Below are 21616 nucleotides of genomic sequence, written 5' to 3' on the forward strand. Positions count from 1 at the left end.
GCGCCAATAACTGAGCGTTTGTAGAAGGACTCAGGACGCGTCTAACGGTGTATACCTCATATCTGGGAAAATTCGAATTTTTAAGTTATAGGCTTCATAAGTATAATCAAATCTATTTCTTATGGGAAAAACGGTTTTTCAAGCTCAATAATTCCTGTAATACGTTCAGTTATCATACTCGATCTTGGATGCGTCAGATACTACTTATCAATACGTTTCAAATTCATGTTTAGTGATCAACATCAGGTAAACCGTTCAGAAGTTATAGAGCTCCAAAAGTATAATCAGTCCAGGAACTGAAATTTTTCACTTCGCAATTTTTACAGAATGGATAGATTTGCTTGAAAATTTGACAATAAGTAGTGGATAGTCCAAGGATCCAAATCTATATGATGCCGAAAGACGCTTTTACCATGGGGTGGTTGCCACCTCATCTCGAGGGTGGAAATTTTTTATTATATTTTGACCGCAAATGCTGGTAAAAATATTAATTATAAGCAAAAAATGTTCATTATACATTTTTTTGATAAAATTATTAGTTTTCGATTTATTGGTTATCGAAGCTGTTAGTTTTATATCGAGAAAATTACCAGAGAACGGTAGTTCTCGCCAGTGGCGCAGAAATACACCTCCCTACACGCGACATTATTATATACACGAAATTTTCAATTTTCTAAATCTGACTGAATTGAAAATTGTGCCAACTCCCATCTTCAAGTTCAGAAAAAGACTCACCCATTCATATGTCAACCATCCATTTTGGTCCAAGGGTGTCGATTTTACGGCCCTTCCTATTTAGGGTCTGTTTTTCGTTCTGGTCCCCAAAACTCCAAAAAAATTCGAAAATTAAGTCCGACCTTTGCGGCTTCTAACAGTACTGATCATTACCTTTCCAACGCATGTCTAATTTTGAACATTACCAGAGAACGGCAGTTCTCGCCAGTAGCGCACACCCACACCCCCCTACACGCGACACTATATATACACGAAATTGTCGATTTTCTAAATCTGACTGAATTGAAAATTGGGCCAACTCCCATCTTAAAGTTCAGAAAAAGAGTCACCAATTTATATGTCAACCATCGATTTTGGTTTAAGAGTGTAGATTTTACGGCCCTTCCTATTTAGGGTCTGTTTTTCGTTCTCGTCCCCACAACTCCCAAAAACTTTAAAAATTTAAGTCCAACCTTTGCGGCTTCTAATAAAACTGATCATTACCTTTACAACGCATGTCTAATTTTGAAAATCGGTTATACCATTCAAAAGTTATAGAGCTTAGAAATGTGACTTAATTTTTATTTAAAAAAGGGAAAATGTTTGTGGATATATATGTATGTATGTTTGAAAGTTAAACCGATTTGATATTTTTCCTCTGTGTTTGAAGAGGGGGTCAGGGCCGATTTAGAACCGGTGTAGTTTGTGACTTTTGACCACCCATAAGCCAGCTATAGGACTTGGTAGGTACAAAACGGCATATGTTTTGGGGGTATATATATTCGGATCAAGAAGAGCCAGGAGAACCGCAAATACATCAAATTAATAGTGTTGACTTAAGCTTTCAAATGGTGTCTAAGCCGTCAGGATCAGACATACACACGGCTCAGTATAGCCAAAAAACTGAAAAACTAAACTTTGAAAATTTTGGTTTTTCGACAATTACTCAACATTTCAACCTACAAATTGCGCCAATAACTTAGCGTTTGTAGAAGGACTCAAGACGAATTTAACGGTGTATACTTCATATCCCGGAAAATGTGAATTTTTTAGGTTATAGGCTTCATAAGTATGATAAAATCTATTTCCTGTGGGAAAAACGGTTTCTCAAGCTCAATAATTCCTGTAATAGCTTCAGTTATCATACTTGGCCTTAGATCCATCAGATACTACTGGTCAATACGTTTCAAACTCGGTTACTGATCTACTACTCGGTTTCAAACTGATCAAAATCGGTTAAGCCGTTTAGAAGTTATTAAGCTACAAAAGTATAATCCAATTAACGCGAAATGGTTTATGTAGTTGTAGTGGTTACGACGCTAAATTTGATCTGGCAACGGGCAATCCGACTTCATTTATCGGCCATCTTAATATTTTTTTTTCAATCTATTTCGAATAAAAAAAAATCTAGTGTACATTCGATGGACACTAGATCATTTGGAAGATAATGCAACAAAGGTGACCATTTATAAAGCTTGACGTGTAATAGAGGAACATTGTATTCAACTTCATACATTTAATTTATAAATAACTTTGAAAAACTCCTGATACAAGAATAAAAAACCGCTAAACGCCGTAAAAATGAGTGGCGCATAAAATATTCCAGCTACAAAAGATCTGATATGAATATTACGTGGCGCGAAAATGGATTTTCATTTGATGCAAAACAAAATTCTAGTTTTATTTTAAAAGATTTTTCCATAATATTTGCTAACTTTGAAGTAAACGCGCCACAAAAGAGTTTCAAAATTCAAACTGTATCAAAGTTACTCTTTTGTGGCGCGTTTACTTCAAATTTAGCAAATATTATGGAAAAATCTTTTAAAATAAAACTAGAATTTTGTTTTGCATCAAATGAAAATCCATTTTCGCGCCACGTAATATTCATATCAGATCTTTTGTAGCTGGAATATTTTATGCGCCACTCATTTTTACGGCGTTTAGCGGTTTTTTATTCTTGTTAATTAATTACAAGAAATGTTTTTGAAGATAAACAAACAATTTCGTTGTATTAAAATCATCAGGCATATTTATTACACATACCGAGCAGAGTATGGCACCATCGAGAAATTCGGAAAGTAGTGAAAAAATTTAAAAGTTCACCTTCTAAAGATGATAAATATTTAGAAAAGTACGTGAGAGAACAATTAGGTAAAGAAACAGCGCTAAAATTAGATTGTCAAACAAGATTTATTGGATTTCATATACAGTACGTTCTAACGAAAATATGACCCCCCCTCCCCCTCCCCCAGCAACTCATAAACCAAGAGATTCTTCACAATTTAAAAGATATGTCAATTTGTATTGGAAGTGGGACGAATTTTCATGCAAAATTCATACCCTCAAATGTAACCCCCTCCTGCCCTGCATCAACCCAGTTTTTTTAACAGCAAATGTAGTCGAGTGGCACATCATTTGAAAGGTATTTTTTTCTCTACACGACCCTCTTATTTTTTTTTATTTGCGGAATAACTTAAAGATAATTTTGGATTTAACTAGTTTATAATAAAATTGTTAAGTACAAAATTATCTTGAAACTTATTATGTAAATTAAAAAAAAATAGAGTTTCGTGTAAAGAGAAAAATTGGGGCACTCGTGGGAGTGCCGACAGAAGTGAAAACTTCTTACGAAGCAAGTCCCTTCGGGTACACACTTTATCCCTCCTACCATTATAACTTCGGTCGAACTTATACGCAATTCAACCTATAGTACCTATATCAATTACTAATATCTGCCGTGTCGATAACGATCGCGAGTTCAATGCTTTTTCCCCATCCAAAGAGAAGTGATAGACCTACATTATATACCCATTAGGTGCATCCTGTACTATTTATATATACATACACATAATACATAAACGCACAGAATTTATTTCGTCAAAGCGATGACGGTCACGAATTAAATGCTTTTTCCCCATCCAGAAAGTGCACAAAATCGCTACAGAAGTTTTCACTTCAAAAATACTTTAAACACTAATCACTTCGAATGATTGGAGTAGGGACCGTGTGGCCCCTTATGCGCTTGCTTCAAAAGCTCCTTCAGGTACACACTCTATCCCTCCTCTAACCATTATAACTTCGTTCGAACGTATTCGCGGTGTGCAAGTACTTGGAAAGGGAAACGAGAAACGACCGTGCGCGAGTCGCGGAGAAATATTGCAACCATCTTAAATAATTCATATTGTCAATTGAAATTGTCAAATTGACGTATATTTCATACCTTCTGTCATTGACTCAGAAAAATTATATATTGCTCCATAATATTGATATGATATGCAATTATTATATAAAGGTAAATTTAATTAATTGTATTTTGCTTGCAGTACTGCATTTTAATAACTGATTTTATTTACTACATACAATTGTTTACGTTTGCTAAACATAACCTGCATCTTATTTTTTCTTCTTATTATTTTTTTGGACTATGGTCTTGACAATTATCCAGCAACCAGGACTAATATAATTGGCCAATATAATTAAAAGTGCGAATTAAAGTACAGAGCGTAGAAATAGAGGTCGCTTTGCCGAACTTGCACGGTCCCAATAGATACGCAATTCAACCTATAGTATATAAATTACTAATATCTCGCCGTAGCGATGACGGTTGCGAATTCAATGCCTTTTCTCAATCCAAAAAGAAGTTCTATACCTATATTATACACGCGGTGCGTGCGTCCTATACTATTTATATATACATACACCTAATATGTAGGTACTACAAACGCGAAAATTTCAAACCAATAAGCCTGTTGCCACATCCGTACAAAATGCTCACCAAAATAATTACTAACAGGCTATCAAATAAATTCGATAACCAGCCTGTTGACATAGTTCCATAGAACACATACAGACAATAACGACACTTATCGAAAAGTGCAACGAATACAATGAACCTATTCATTTTGGCATTTGTGGATTACAATAAGGCATTCGATTCCATAGAACTCTGGGCCGTATTAGAAGGAATGAATAACGCGAGGATTGATCCTAGATATAGAATACTCCTCAAATACATATACGTCAATGCAACTATGCAAATAAATGTATCAGAAGGTCTAACAACAAGCAAAATAAGAACGGAGAGAGAAGTTAGACAGAGGACAAAAACAAATAAAACAAAAGTAATGACAAATCAATATATCATAATCGATAGATGGAAGTGATATCGAAAGTGTCGAAAAGTATATATACCTACGTCACACGATCAAACTAGGCAAACAGAATCAAACGGCAGAAATAACTAAAAGAATCCGAATGACTTGGGCAGCAGTAGCAAGACACAGTGATGTGTTGAAGAACAAAAAGATACCAATAAATCTAAAGAACAGGGTATTCAACAGTTGTATTCTACCACTTATGAGCTACAGAATGGAGACGATGACACTTACAGAGGTATCAGCCAATAGATTGAGAATGACACAGAGTACGATCAAACAAGCCATGTTAGGGGTATCTCTGAGGGAACATATACAAAATGAGGACGTGCGAAGAGGACGAAAGTGGAATATGTAATTGGAAGAATTGAAATGCAAATGAAACGTGAACGAGAAACATTGTACATTGGAGACCACGCGAGCACAGTCGTAGTAGAGGAAGACCAGAAAAACGATGGCTACACGACATCAAAGCAAAAATGGGGAGAAACTGACAATAAATAGCACAAAACAGAGAAGAATGGATAACTCATGGGGAAGCCTTTATCCAGGAGTGGATGCAAACAGGCTGAAGAAGAAGATAAAATTTATTTCAACTAAACGATGACGGTCGCGAAATCAATTCTTTATCCCCATCCAAAAATAATTGTTATACCAATATTATATACGCGTTGCGTGCCTTCTACACTATTTATATATACATACACATAATAATATACATATACGTACAAAATTTATTTCGCCGAAGCGATGACGGTCGCGAATTCAATGCGTTTTCCCATCTATAAAGTGCACAACGTCCTTAAAGAAGTTTTCACTTCAATAATATTACTATTATACGTACATTATAATAATATACGTACAAAATTTATTTCGTCGAAGCGATGACAGTCGCGAAATCAATCCTTTCTCCCCATCCTAAAACAGATTTTATATTTATTTTAAATTTAGGTACTTCTACACAATTTATATAATACATACATATAATAAATATACGCACAAAATTTATTTTGACGAAGAGATGAAGGTCGCGATGACAGTCGCCAAAAAATTCTTTTACCTTATCCAAAAATAGGTTTTACATTTATTTTAAATTTAAATATTTCTATACAATTATTATTTATTTATACATACACATAATATACATACGTACAAAATTTATTTCGCCGAAGAAATGACGGTCGCCAACTAAATCCTTTTTCCCCATCCAAAAATAGGTTTTACATTTATTTTAAATGTAAATACTTCTATACAATTTATATATACATGCACATACTGTATATACATATACCTACAAAATTTATTTAGCCGAAGAGATGACGGTCGCCAAAAAAATTATTTTTCCCCATCTTAAAATATGTTTTACATTTATTTTAAATTTAAATACCTCTACACAATTTATATATACATACACATAATATATAGGATAAGCGATGACAGTCGCGAATTCAATGCTTTTTCCCCTATCCAAAAAGTGCACAACGTCCCTAAAGAAGTTTTCACTTCAAAAAATTACCTTTCAAATGATGTGCCCCTCGACCATACTTGCTATTTAAAAAAAAGTGAGGGTTGATGCGGGGCAGTAGGTGATTACACTTAAGGGCATGAATTTTGCACGAAAATTCGTCCCCCATCTAATATAAACTGACGTGTTTTCTTAAATTTTGAAGAAGCTCTTGGTTTCTGAGTTTTCTGGGTGGTCAAATTTTCGTTGGAACAGACTGTATTATGTATTTGTAAACAAGTCAATATAACAACTGAGGTAAGTAAAAATATAACTAGTAAATTTTTTATTAATGTTGAAACCCTAGCTTAACTTAAAAACATTGTCCAGTGCGACACTTAGCAACGAGAATTTATTAAAAGTTGTAAACAGATACACACGTAATTTTTATTGCTCTGCGAAAGTATAAGTCCAAATATTAATTTGCAATCGAAAGTTAACAATAAAAAGTCCAATTATAAATTATAATCAATTATTAATACCGGTTTTAATACCGGTATCCCGATATTTCAAATATCAAATACCGGTATTCAGATTTTAGTTCGGTATTGTAAGCCCTAGTGCAACTTGCAAAAAAAAAAAGAATGTGTGTACTTTGTACGCACGTAAGAAGTTATACTTCTATTATATGATTTCAACGAAATCAATATACTTTAAACAGTTTCTCTACTACTTTCCAAAATTTTTTATTAAAACAATACCAAAAATTAAAAAAATAAAAGAATAAAACACACACAAACACATTGAAAAATGCCACAAATGATTTCTGAACAATAATTGTTGCCAAAAATTTTAATTAAATACGTATTTTCTGAATAAAATTATATAATAATATACTTACAATCATAAAATCTATAAAAATAAATAAAAAAAAGAATGTGTGTGTACTTTGTACGCACGTAAGAAGATATTCTTCTATTATATAGGTAATTTCAACGAAGTAAATATACTTAACAGGTTATTTTTATTTTATTTAAAAATTAAACAAACTTTCTTATCTACCACTTTCAAAAAAATTTTATTAAAACAACCAAAAATAAAAAAAATATATTAATCGCCCAGGATTCGAACCCGCGTCGTTCCAATCTCGGACCTAACGCCCTACCAACTACTCTAGCGAGGTCATTGCAATTGACATGTAAGTTTCGGATATAATTACACAACACGGCGTGTAAAAATGTTATGCCTACATAATATTTTATTATTTTACTACAGAGAAACACAAATCCAAAAAGAATGTGTGTGTGTGTACTTTGTACGCACGTAAGAAGATATTCTTCTATTATATAATAGGTAATTTAAACGAAGTAAATATACTTAAAAGGTTATTTGTACTTATTTTATTTAAAAATCAAACTAACTTTCTTATCTACCACTTTCAAAAAAGAAGAATATCTTCAAAAATTATATAATAATATACTTACAATCATAAAATCTATAAAAAAAAACAAAAAAAATATTAACTTGCTTGGGGCTTGAACCCACTTCACGTCTACCGCGCCGTACGAAAGTTGACGCCATTTCAAACTGCACCAAACTCTCGTATACGTCATGTGGGAATATACACAAACTAAACGTTTACACCATAAATTTATATGAATTTAATAAAATTATTAGTTTGATTTTTGTCGAAATAAAATACAACAAAATATAGAGTAAGAAAACGATATATGAGATGAAGATTTGTAGAAAGTTTGTTCGTAATCAGATTATGTAAATTAAAGCATTGCTTACTAATAGGTAACTACATTATTTTGTTTACATTTTCCAAATAGATAGGTATTGAAACTATTAGGTATTTCCAACTGAAACATTTAGAATTACGTACCTGCGGCTTTTCAAAACTATTTAAAAAGTCACTATAATTATTAATTTGATTTTATTTCTGTCCACACATCAATAAAAACTAATATTATACAATATTTTTGTTTACCGATAACCTCCATATTGAACAATTATTGACAGATCATTTCAAAATTTCAACACCCAATCAGAGCCCGTATAACAACTAATACCATACTGTCGGTGTGCGCATGCGCGCGGATCAATCAAATTTTACCCTCAATCGATTCGCCGCTAAAGAAGAATATCTTCAAAAATGATATAACTTGCATTGGGCTTGAACCTCCTTCCCGTGTATCCCGCCGTACGAGAGTCGAAGCGATTTCAAACTGCACCACGTTCGCGTATACGTCATGTGGAAATATACACAAATTGAACAACTTTTTGACATTTTGTTTAAATGAATTTTTATTAGTTTGATTTTTGTCGAATTAAAATACAACAATATATAGAGTAAGAAAACGATACATTAGATGAAAATTAAAGCATTGCCTACTAGGTGTATAGCATAGCAAGTACTAGGTAAGTACATTATTTTTTTTACATTTTCCAAATAGGTATGAAGATAATTTTTTATTGGAATACAAGTGAAACATTTAGAATTACGTACCTGTGGCTTTTCAAAACTATTTAAAAAGTGACTATAATTATAAATTTGATTTTATTTCTGTCCTCACAACAATAAAAACTAATATATTATACAACATTTTTGTTTACCGATAACCTCCATATTGAACAATTATTGACAGATCATTTCAACACCCAATCAGAGCTCGTATAAAGATTAATACCAAACTGTCGGTGTGCGCATGCGCGCAGTTCAATATAAATTCACCCTCGATCTCAATCGCGCCTAAAGAACTATAACTTCAAAAATGAATTTGGGATAAACAAATTAAATAACTTTTAAACTATTTAACCGATTGCTTTGAAATTTAAAATATAATTTAAGCACATGAAGTCTCAGCATTCCGTGTAATAAGAAGGTTCTAACTTAATTTTTACATAAGCTATGAACATTTATAAAATCTCAAAATTTATGATTTATTTTGCAATTTTCTAAGTAACAAATAAGGATAGAAATATTCAGCGAACGCCATATTGAAGTTTTTTTAATTGATTTACGATTTCTTATTCTCAAATTTGTTTAGAATGCTTCACTTTTTAGTAATAGACGAAAAAAGCGAAAATTTACCGTTTTTTGATCTTCATTTGTTTATAACTATATATATCATCAAAATCGGCTGCAGGAAATATTTAGGTTATTATTATAGATGTCCATACTACTCAAAAAATTTGGTTTCGGCCTGGAGGGGGATGTGTCACGAGAAAAATCTTATTTCTCTGGACTATATTAATTATTTATTTTAACGTTGATTCAGCAATCTATTAGTTACAAACATTCTAATAATAAACGTCTTTGGGGTTCGAAGTAAAAGTTGACTTTCTAGAGGTCAGTTCAATGACTGGACCTCTATGGTCTGTTTTTAAACCAAAAGAAGTAATGCTTGTTTGTAATTGGTCCAACCTCGGGCAAGTTTACTCCACTGTTATCCAATTTTGACACTAGTAACATTTATGAAATTTTGACAATATACTCGCATTTCATAGCTTAATTAAGTTATATTGGCGATTTTTTGTGTTTTCTGACGTATTCCTTTATTTTTAGATGTTTAGTCTACTTTCATATAAAAAACAGTTGTTTTTAGAACTCTTTAGCGACATATTAGCGTTGATTGATAAATATACAGATTTATCAATCTGTAAACTCCTATATTTATCAATCAACGGTATTAGTATAATATAATATGTAGGGATTACCGTCGAAGCCGATATAATCAACCAAAAAAGAAGATATATTTGATGATTTGTCTAGTGACTTTCTTGGGTGTGAATCTGTCTTTTTAGTTTACTCCTCCTTGTTTAAAAACAAACCATAGTATAGAACAAACATGACATTCCTATAATATACTATGTATATGTATGTATACAGTGATGAGCGCGCTAATAACCGGCAAATTAACGCAAAAGATGGGAAACATAATACGTTGCGAAACAAATAGAGATGAAACTAGTGGAAATGATCGTTATAAACGTATAAATTAACATTACATTGCATAGTTTTCCACCTTTAGACGTATCGGAGGAGTGTGACAACTGTCACTGTGACAGTAGAATTTTATAAAATACTCCTGTCACAGACGTCTAAGGTGGGAAACTATGTAATGTAAAGTTAATTTATATCTTCGTATATAACGATCATTTCCACCTTCACTAGTTTCATCTCTTTTTGTTTCGCAATGTATTATGTTTTCCATCTTTTGCGCTATTTTGCCGGTTATTAGCGCGCTCATCACTGTATACATGCATTCATTTACATTTACAAACAATACATACAAACAATCTAAAAATATAGGGCATTTGGATGGTTTTCTAGATGTTTTAAGGGGCTATCGTAGTGTAAAAGTACGAAATTCATATACTTCTTTGGGAATTTCTAAAATAAAAAGTACTGTACTAATTGTTTTGAAAATTTGCATGAGCATTTATTATAAAAAGAGGTAAATGTAAAAGAATTCTCATAAAAAAAATTGAAAATTAAACGATTTATGCGCCATCTACTGACACCGTGAAAATAAAAACATAGCTTTACTGCTGCAGTGATTGGAACTAATAGAGATCCTGAAACATAAAATTTCAAAGTTATTATTGAAATATAAGTTATTTTCTATACCATCAACTAGGGGTTTTTTTATCGGATAAAAAATGTCAATTTGGCGGTTTTTGAAACTGAAAATATTTTAGCTAATTTTAAAAACACTTCATTTTTACAAATTTTAATATTTTTCTAAAATCCTAGTTGATGGTATAGAAAATAACTTACATTTCAATAATCATTTTGAAATTTTATGTTCCAGGATCTCTATTAGTCCCAATCACTGCAGCAGTGGACCTATGTTTTTATTTTCACGGTGCCGGTAGATGGCGCATAAATCGTTGAATTTTCAATATTTTTTATGAAAATTGTTTTACATATAGTAAATCCTCATGCAAATTTTCATAATAATTCGTACAGCACTTTTTATTTTAGAAATTTAAAAAAAAAAGTATATGAGTTTAGTACTTTTACACTAGGATCGTAGATGTTTTTAGATCACAATAAATATCTTTGTTTGACACGAACCATGGGGCGTTTGTTATAGAGCGTAACACTTTGGATTGTAATCTTTCCATTGTGGATAGGTTGGATTTTGATGCTGTACCCTATAGCTGGATCCCATAGGTCCAGACCGGTTTAAGTATTGTATTGTATACCAACAGTTTGTTACGAATAGACAACTTCGATGTTCTGTCCAGTATCCAATAATGATGTTTACGAAATTTTAAGTTCAACTGTTGGCACTTTTTCCATATATGGATTCTCCATGTCAAAAGTTTTGACCAGATGCATTCCAGGTAGAGATGGTACAGAATAGCATTTTGGAAATGTATTCATGCGACATTGTCCATAGAAAGTTCAGATTGGGTTTCTCTGTACCAGAGATTTATATGGCCTAGGCCTGTAGAAGCCTCTTGGTGAGGTTGACGTTCTTTCAAGGGCTTATCAGTAACATACCATCGGCGATTGAAATAGCAAATTATATTTAGAAAATACAGTCCCGTTAAAAAATTAGTTTCTTCAGTAAGAATATTATGTGTCCAAACAATATAAAAAAATGGAAGTGGAAAACCTCCACTTTACAACCTCCGTAACTCCGGAACCGTTGATTTTAGAACAATTATGCATAGGACCTTTTTCATTTCAAAGGACATCGCACACATCTTATGGAAAATATAATTTCACTCAAATTCAATAAAATTTATACAAATAGATTCGTTTTAAATTAACGGTCAAATCTTATCATTGCGCCAACTCTTAATTATGATTAATTACGGCGCAAATTGCAATTAAAGTTTATCGAAATCAAATTTTTAAGTCAGTAAAAGTGTCAGTTACAATCACTATTGCTCTGGGTGCTATTCAAAAGAGCTTAAACCCCGCTGGGCCTAAGCGGATTAGTAAAACTAATCCGCTGATTTATGGAGTACCGACAATTTGGGTATTATAAAATATTTTTTCTCTCTCTAACTTATGTACGTATCCATTTGATTTCAGATTTATTTATATCAATTTCTGCTCTTATTATTGAAAATATGGAATTGGCGCAATGATAAGATTTGACCGTTAATTTAAAACGAATCTATTCGTATAAATTTTATTGAATTTGAGTGACATTATATTTTCCATAAGATGTGTGCGATGTCCTTTAATGTAGAACATTTTTTATACAATATTGTTCACGCTAAACCCCTTAGGTTTAGAAATATTGACGAAAAACTTAAAAAAACTACGAATTTACCGACTTTTCCCCTCCCCTCCCTGCCAAACTCGACGCTCAAAATGATGTAACTTTTTACTGAACAATATGTGGACCATATAGAACAATTTGGTGTTGGAGAAAAACTTTAATATGGGATGACGGGGTTAGGCCTTTTTTGGACCAATTATACAGTGTGTCCACGGATAGGGTGCCCAAGAGGAAAAACTTTCTTATTTTGAATTTTAGCGAAAAATGTCATTCTTGATAAAAAGTTTTGCTTGTTCTAAAACCCCATAAAACGAAATCAAATTCAAGTTTTTCAAAACCTGCTTAATTTTGTAGCCTATTTTATGTAAATTTCCTAAACATGTTTGCACTAAGTTCCAAATCGTAACAATAATCTAGTGTTGCTAAGCTACAATGTTGCCTAAGCTACAATGTACCTAGCTTAGTAACTGTCAACTCCGATAAATAATTTGTGAATTGTGATTATTTTCGGCAATGTTGTTCAAAAAAAATTTATGATTGAATGCTTAACATTTTCTTGTCGAAAAAGAATGACAATTTGCAAATTATAGATCGAAGTTGACAGTTACTCAGCTACATTGTAGCTTAGCAACACTAGATTGTTATGATTTCGAACTTGATGCAAAAGTTTATAGGGATTTGCATAAAATTGGCTACAAAATTAAGCAGGTTTTGAAAAACTTGAATTTGATTTCATTTTATGGGGTTTTAGAACAAGCAAAACTTTTTATCAAGAATGACATTTTTCGCTAAAATTCAAAATAAGAAAGTTTTTCCTCTTGGGCACCCCATCCGTGGACACATTGTACTATACTACCTCCCTAGTTAACTTTGGAACCGTTCGTTTTAGAAGGATTATGCATCGGATCTTTTTTGTTTAACAGTCAATGTGGAACATTTTTGTATAGGACTTTGTTCACGCTAAACCGCATGGTTTTAGAAATATTGACGAAAAAGGTAAAAAACTCCTAATTTACTGACTTCTCCCCCCAAACCCGACGCTCAAAATGGTGTAACTTTTTACTGAACAATATGTGGACCATATAGAACAATTTGGTGTTAAAGGATAACTTCCGCTTTGGATGTCTGGGTTATGCCAATGCCTGTTTTGGATCAACTGTATTGGCGAGGAACCGCAAAGTGGGCGACGTCTGGTGGCGAATTTGACAAGCATCAACTCTAGGAAAACATTGACTTTGTCATTAATTTGTGTACATATTTGTGGTCAGTTTATGTTGTAATTAACAATGATTTCGACTTAAAAAAACTATTGCAGTGTTCCTCAGTATTCATTCTTATTATACTCTACGTAATGACGTAAACTAACCAATGCCAAATCACACTTTTTGTTAATTTAACGTTTGTATTAAACGTAGTATTTTTAAATGTTTAAGCGACAGCAATATTAAATAAATAAATAAAATGTAGTATATATTCTGTACATAGAATGTACATTCTTATGCAAAATATTCCGACCACCTCATAATTTCCAAAACGCAATTCTTATAAAATAAATTCACCTACTTAGTTTGCAGTTTTTATTTAATTAAAAATTGTCATCTGTTAGTGTAAAATAAATTGTACCGTACCTATTAACTAAATTAAAACAAAATTAGAAATTTTAAGATAGATTAATAATTTTTAAAACGGTGTGTAATTATCGGGGGGTCAGATTTATTTATGAAAAAAAGGTAAAAACAAATCAGTAGTTAAGAGTAAACAGTAGCGATCAACAGGTAGCAACAAAATATAACTTCGGGAGATAGTATCATAAACTTTGGCAACAGTGGTAATCTTTGACATTATCTAAGATTAATATTTTGACAATATCATAGTCGCGCTAAATGGAAGTAATAGAAAACGATTTTATTATTAATAAATAAATATTTATAAAAATTAACCAAAATGGGTGAAAATTTTATGTTAAGATAGGTATTTAGAAAGGTATTTGCATGAAATATCTAATAATAAAACAATAATAAATAATCATTTTTTGTTGTGAAGCGAAACAAATTTCAATTTTCGCATAATTTTGGCACAGTTTTTAATGGACTTTTTCTTGAAAGGTTTCACTTTATTTTTCGTGTGATTTACTTTTTCCATTTTGTTAAACTACTGATAATATTTTAGAATAAAAAATCCTCCTAAAGCTTTATATACTCGCATTAGAATTCGAAATATTTTTACGTAAAATATACTTACCTACCTACGTATAACTAAAACTCACAATTAACAACAATCTATCTTTCAAAGAGGCCAACAACTTATACAACAACAAATATATAATAAATTAACTCTCAATAAACACTACTTTCCTATGAAACAACAAAAACGAATTCTTAAATTAACACACTCCTGCACTGAACAGATATCGATAAAGATGACAGAACAGAGATTAGAGAAAATCTGACGCATGTATGTCAAAATGACAAACTAATTAGTTATTTAGTTATAAAATGTTCGATTTCTTGTTACAAATAAAAAATTTTAGTAGTTCCAAGATTACACAAAATCTAGGCATGGGATAAAAGTTTATTTGAAGGAAGTTTTTTTTTTCTTCTTAATGGCGGCACAGGCTCCTTTTTTCAATATTATATTTAGTTATAGAGTAATTTCCACGTACTAACATATTTCTGAAATTGGGCTCTGTACCGCCATTCTTTATTATATTACGAATATGAGTGCCAAATATCTCGACAAAATATTCAAAATTAGAGCCGCAATCTTGGAACGCGTTTGTTGCTACCTGTTGATCGCTACTGTAGCCTCTTAAGCATCAAATTTTAATGAATGCATACAGAAGAAACATAATTTTGAGTCGTCTTTAACCTATAAGATGTCGTAGTGGCAAAACTTAGTGGTTACTTTGGCAAAACACTCGTGTAAATGATTTTAATTTACCGTTTTAGAACTGTGGAGTCAAATGACAAAATGAATTGTTTTCCTAGAGTTATCGTCCATCTTTGAAATTGTGAGCGCCCTCTGTCGGAATTTAATTTTGCGAATCATACTAGATTCATCAAGATGTATTTTAATAAATACAGCGCAGTGTGCGGTAATCTAACAGTAATTTATTTAATTTTTTAGGTTGATTTATCCCCCTTGAAAAATTACGATTTATCTAGAGCAACTCCGACGGAAGCTATACAAGTGGTCGATATTGTTTTACGTTGTGCTCCTTCACAAAATCTACTTCAAGTGGGCAGAAGTTTTTTCCATAAGCCAGTCGGAGAAATTATCGACTTGGGAGAAGGCATGGAAATGTATCACGGATTTTATCAATCGGCCATTCGAGGCTGGAAGCCACTTTTAAATGTTGATGTTGCTCATAAACCGTTTCCTAAAGGTAAGCTTGATTTTTTTAAGAATATGATGAGATTAATTAACATTTGGACTTAAAAGCCTATTGAGTTCGTTAACGGTGTAATTAAGGGGATAGGCGCAAACTTTCGGCTCCAATGCTATTTAAATGCATTCATTTTTTCGAATCCTGAGAAAACTAATAAGTATTTTTGAAAAATTTAAACGCGGAATGAAAGATTACATTATTACCGAGGGCCGAAAGTCCCTGAAAATTTCTATAATGTTTATTTTAATAAGTTACAGGGGTTAAAAAAAAGAGAACATTTAGTGTGATTTTTAATTTCAAATATCTCATTCAAAAGAAACTTTTGCCGTGTGTGCAGACTCAGTCATTACTACAGTTAGGGCAGTCAATGAGAGCAAGAACTTATTACCTCCGAATTCTATCCTACTGCATGGATTTTAATGAAATTTTAGGAATAGCCTGAAAATATCTCCTTATTCAAAGTCTACCCTATGCCGATGTGTGCTTTTGTCTTGGGGGCGATTCCCACCCCTTCTCGGGGGTGGAAAATTTTTTGGTTAAACAACTACGAAAGTTGCTAGAGAACCTAATTCTAAGCAAAAACTGTTCTATACTTTTTTTTTTTTCGAAAACTCAATACTTTTTGAGTTATTCGTGGTTGAAAATTGGCCATTTTCATTGAAATATAACACCTGTTCAAACGGTTTTTTGCGAATACCTTAAAAACAATGCATCTAAATAAAAAAATTATATAGAACATTTTTGTAGCTCATAAAAAAACAAGGAGATTTCTTCCTTCTTCAATCTTCTAGTTATAACACAAAAAGAGATATGGTAGGTAAAAAGAGTTTGTTTTTTGGTGCATGCTCAAATCAGTGTATTCAACTTGAAATAACAGAGAAACGGTCGATTTTAGGTGTATAATGCTACCAATACCTTTTATTGTGCGTGAAAAGTTCTTTCAAATAAGCAATATTAAATGTCGATTACATTCAAACTAAGCGAGATATGTTGCAAAAAATTGATGACTAACGAATTTTAAGAAAAAAAATTGAGAAGTATATTTAACCCCTCATCCACAAGAATTTAAATGCATCGTTTTCTTTCTACAATACCTTTTACTACAGTGTTATTTTTATGTTCAAAAAGTTGAGCGGGTTTAAAATGAATGGTTTTTGAAAATAATAAGATCAAATTATAGAGCGCATATTTAAATTTTCTTAAAAATTTTCCTTTTTCTCCATGTAACTTGAAAACGATAAGAGATACTGTTATAAAAAACAAAAACAAAATGTTTATTTAGAAGAAACCTACATTTTTGTATGGCATCTTTTTTTTGGCATCTCTTATCATTTTCGAGTTACATGGAGAAATATGAAGATTTTTAAGAAAATTTAAAAATGCGCTCAATAATTTGATCTTATTTTTTTCAAAAACCATTCATTTTAAACCCGCCCAACTTTTTGAACATAAAAAGAACGCTATAGTAAAATGTGTTGTAGAAGGAAAACGATACATTTAAATTCTTGTGGATGAGGGGTTAAATATACTTCTCATTGTTTTCTTAAAATACGTCAATCAAATCAAATCACATTTTTTACAGTTTATCTCGCATAGTTTGAATGTAATCGACATTTAATATTATTTATTTTAAAGGTCTTTTCAAGCACAACAAAAGTTATTGGTAGCATTATACACCTAAAATCTACCGTTTCTCTGTTATTTCAAGTTAAATACACTGATTTGAGCATGCACCAAGAAAACAAGTTTTTTTCACTTACCATATCTCTTTTTGTGTTATAGCTAGAAAATTCATAAAGGAAAGAATTTCTTTATTATTTTATAAGCTACAAAAATGTTTTATATGGTTTTTTTAGTTAGATGCATAGATTTTAAGGTATTCGCAAAAAACCGTTTGAAAAGGTGTTATGTTTCAATGAAAATGGCCAATTTTCAACCAGGAATAACTCAAAAAGTATTGAGTTTTCGAAAATAATTATAGAACAGTTTTTGCTTAGTATTAGGTTCTCTAGCAACTTCCGTAGTTATTTAAGCAAAAAATTTTCCACCCCCGAGGGGGGTGGGAACCGCCCCCAAGACAAAAGCACACATCGGCATAGGGTAGACTTTGTTTCTTCGGCTATTCCCTACTTACTGTGAAAATATCACGTAAATCGATATAGTATAGTAGGATGGAATTCGGAGCCACATACCCTCATTGACTGCCCTAAGTGAACGATATGATATAATATATATTATAGTATAGCCCCCCGTGCGTGACAAGCTTAATAAATTAAAGAAGATATTTCCAATAATATATTTTTCGTTTTGACAAAATTCTGCCCGTCTATCGCTCGTTCGCTAACAAGTGCTTCTTATTAGAAATATATTACGGAGCACTGGCGGTACTTACTACAATTTTTAGGTTATGGATACTTTTAAATCTAATCGTAAAATTTTCCAGCTATACCAGTTATAGAAGCTTTGCTTGAAGTAATAAATGCAGACAGATATAATAATAAACTTACGAGAAATGACCTTAGCAGACCTCTTGATAGGAGAGATTTGGAAGTTTTCGGCAAGTACATGAAGCAGTTAAGAGTTGTTTATGAAATTCCAAATTTGCCCAGTTCTAGAAGAAGTTATAAGGTTAACGGTATAAATGACCCACCGGCCGTGAAAACCTTTAAAGATGCGAATAGTAAGTAAATCAATTAGTTTTTCATATTTCTAAAACTATTGTCTTGTGGTATATTAAATATTATGCTTAATTATTATATTTTTTATGATTAACCTCAAGTCTAATGGACCGTGATAGTCGTGACGTCAAATCAATGTTGGCTACTCTGGAAAGGTTTCCAAACAAAGCAAAAATCAGTCAAAAATTTACACGTGGTGTTTGTTTTTGGTTTGTTTTCGTTTTTATAATTGGAATATATTGCTTGTAGGATGTTTAATTTTTACAAAATGGTAATGTGTTGGGTACCCGTGATTGTAATCAATGCGCATAGAATATTTCCCAACCATATTTCCAAATAGGACTGCTTAAGAACCTGAAGAAACGCAGTAAGTACTATGTAGTGTGTAAATCCTTGATTTTGTGTAAGGACATTTATAAAATTAAAAGCAATATGATTGATATGACTAACAAGGATTGGGTATTTAGAAAAAATGTGCAGATGATTGTTAAAACACAATAAAAATTAAAAATGATTCCACAAATCACGTGTATAATAAATTGACAGACGTCAAACTTTTGCTTTGTTTGGAAACCTTTTTGACGTTTTGACGTCACATTATCACGGTCTATTAGCAATACTTTATTTGACGTTTTGAACAAATACAAATTTGTCAGAAGTAAAGAAATCGGGTTTGTTTTTTGTTACTATAAGTAGGAAATAACGACTAGGAAACTCGACTGTGTTAGTGTTTCTCTGGCTTCTTTTGTGGCTACCTGTAATTTGTACCTCAGTTCCGTGAGATAGCCGTCGAAGTTGTACAAGGGTTCTATTTCGTTTTGTACATTTGTCTGCTATCCCACGGAACTGCGGTACAGATTACAGGTAGCCTCAAAAGAAAAAATTACGAGGGTTGTCTTTTTAGTCTTGCATATATATAGACCGGTCTAGTTAGACTCAAAAATAGGAGTGAGGTTACAATAATTACCATCAAGCTGAAAATTGGCAGGATTGTTCAAAATACCATCATAAATGAAATCTAAAAAGTCCTCATAAATCCGACCCGAGCTAAAAAATTTACGCGGGGTCAAAGGTTACCAAATATAGTTTTTAGCGATTTTCAGCGAAACGGTTTTCATCATAAAATTATTTCTAACAAAAAATGTAGATTAGATAATTATCTATAAAAAATGTTTTACATTTTTTCCTAAGAGCCACCGTTCTTGAGATACAACGATTCAGAGTTGAAAGAGATCGTAACCGTCATAATATGTATTAGTACACCACGTAAATATATCACTGAAGCTGTAATACAAGTAAACAAAATATTCTATCAGTCAACTTAAGTTATATTACACATAATAATATAAGATATTATAAATATGATAATGTTTCTACTATACAGCTTGCGGTCTACCGAGGGATGCAATGTACGAGCTGTATAAGCTCGTATAAGCTGTATTGCAGTGCCAACAAAAAAATCTTTACAAAGTGAATGTAACGCGAAAATAATAAGGATTATTATTTCAATTTTACTGCTTATTCCCAACAAAAATAGTAAATTGATAAGTTTACTGCTGAAAATATATCGGTAAAACAAGCTAATAATGATGCTGACGTAATGATAATTGAAACATACATAGAGCAATTCAATTTAACAAATACAACTATTGTTGTAGGTGAAGATGTAGACTTACTCGTATTACTCACTGCTCGAACTCCAGTCGAAAAAACTATCTTTTTTTAAAAACCTGGAAAAGCTCAACACCAATCGGAAAATATTCATCGAAAAGTTTATCTACTTTTGCAAAGTGTCAAAATTATAAAATATACTATTTTTATACGCAATAACTGGCTGTGATACGACATCTGCATTTTTCAGGAGGGGTAAAGCGACTGTTTTTAAAATGTTTGAAAAACAAGATTTACTTGAATGTGCTGAAGATTAAAAAAACTGATTCAACTCCACAAGAAGTTATTTCCAACGGAATTAGCTTTCTTCTCTCTGTGTATGGAGCGCCTAAAAAAAACTACGTGCTTACATAAGTTTCGATATGCATGCTTCTTTAAAAATACTCGAAATAAAAAACAAGTGTTATCTTGTCTTCCTCCAACATCAGCGGCTGCTCATCAACATCTTTTTCGGGTATATTACCAAGTTCAAATGTGGCTTGGTTATCAACTAGATCCAAAAGACTGGGGATGGAAATTAGTCGACAGTTCATTAGAACCAATTCAAACTTTACTCTCACCTGCGCCGGAAACACTCCTGAACACAATTTTTTGGCACTGAACTGTAAAAACGGATGTAGCGCTAAATGTGGTTGCAAAATGAATATGAAATATGGTGATTTTGTTTCTGAAGCCATTAGTGTTACCTCGGGTGTTCCTCAAGGTTCTCACTTAGGCCCACTTCTATTTAATCTTTTTGTGAATGATATATCATCACTAATTAATAATAGTGAATTTCTGCTGTTTGCTGATGACATAAAAATCTTTAAAGCGATTAAAAATACCTCGGGTATGGATGCTCTTCAGTCTGACATAAATAATTTTTCTCGTTGGTGTGACATCAATGCCTTGTATTTGAATCTTAAAAAGTGCTACAAAATTACATTTTCTAGAAATACTAAACATCAGTTAGATAGAACATACATACTTAAGGGCGTATCAGTTACGGAAGTTAATCAAATTAGAGACCTCGGAATTACATTTGATCAGATACTAATGTTTGATAAGCATATTAATGATATTACGTCGCGGGCTTATAGGATGCTCGGATTTGTTCAGAGGAACTCCCAGGAATTTTCAGTACAGTGGAACCTCGATAAGTCGGATTAATCGGGACCACGTCCGATCCGGATTATCGAAAATCCAGGTTAGCCGGAGAATATGGTAAAAATTAATAAAATGCATATAAATAATAAACAAATACACATTATATTTGCAAAAACAAGAAATACATTATGCACAATACATCTAAATTACGTACAAGTTGTATACAGTAT

General features: G+C 32.1%; 1 protein-coding gene across 5 annotated transcripts in view; it reads left to right on the plus strand.

The window, feature by feature from the left end:
- The window catches only part of LOC114327218 (protein argonaute-2), a 149207-nt gene that overhangs the window by 61116 nt on the left and 66475 nt on the right, over nucleotides 1-21616 (plus strand). For all 5 annotated transcript variants that reach the window (XM_050657254.1, XM_050657260.1, XM_028275755.2 and 2 more), the window contains 2 exons: nucleotides 15690-15948; nucleotides 18395-18631. In XM_050657254.1, the coding sequence (XP_050513211.1) occupies nucleotides 15690-15948; nucleotides 18395-18631 (496 nt within the window). The remainder of the gene's footprint in view (nucleotides 1-15689; nucleotides 15949-18394; nucleotides 18632-21616) is intronic.

This window comes from Diabrotica virgifera, chromosome 1 (assembly GCF_917563875.1).
Source record: "Diabrotica virgifera virgifera chromosome 1, PGI_DIABVI_V3a".
NCBI classification, from domain to species: domain Eukaryota; kingdom Metazoa; phylum Arthropoda; class Insecta; order Coleoptera; family Chrysomelidae; genus Diabrotica; species Diabrotica virgifera.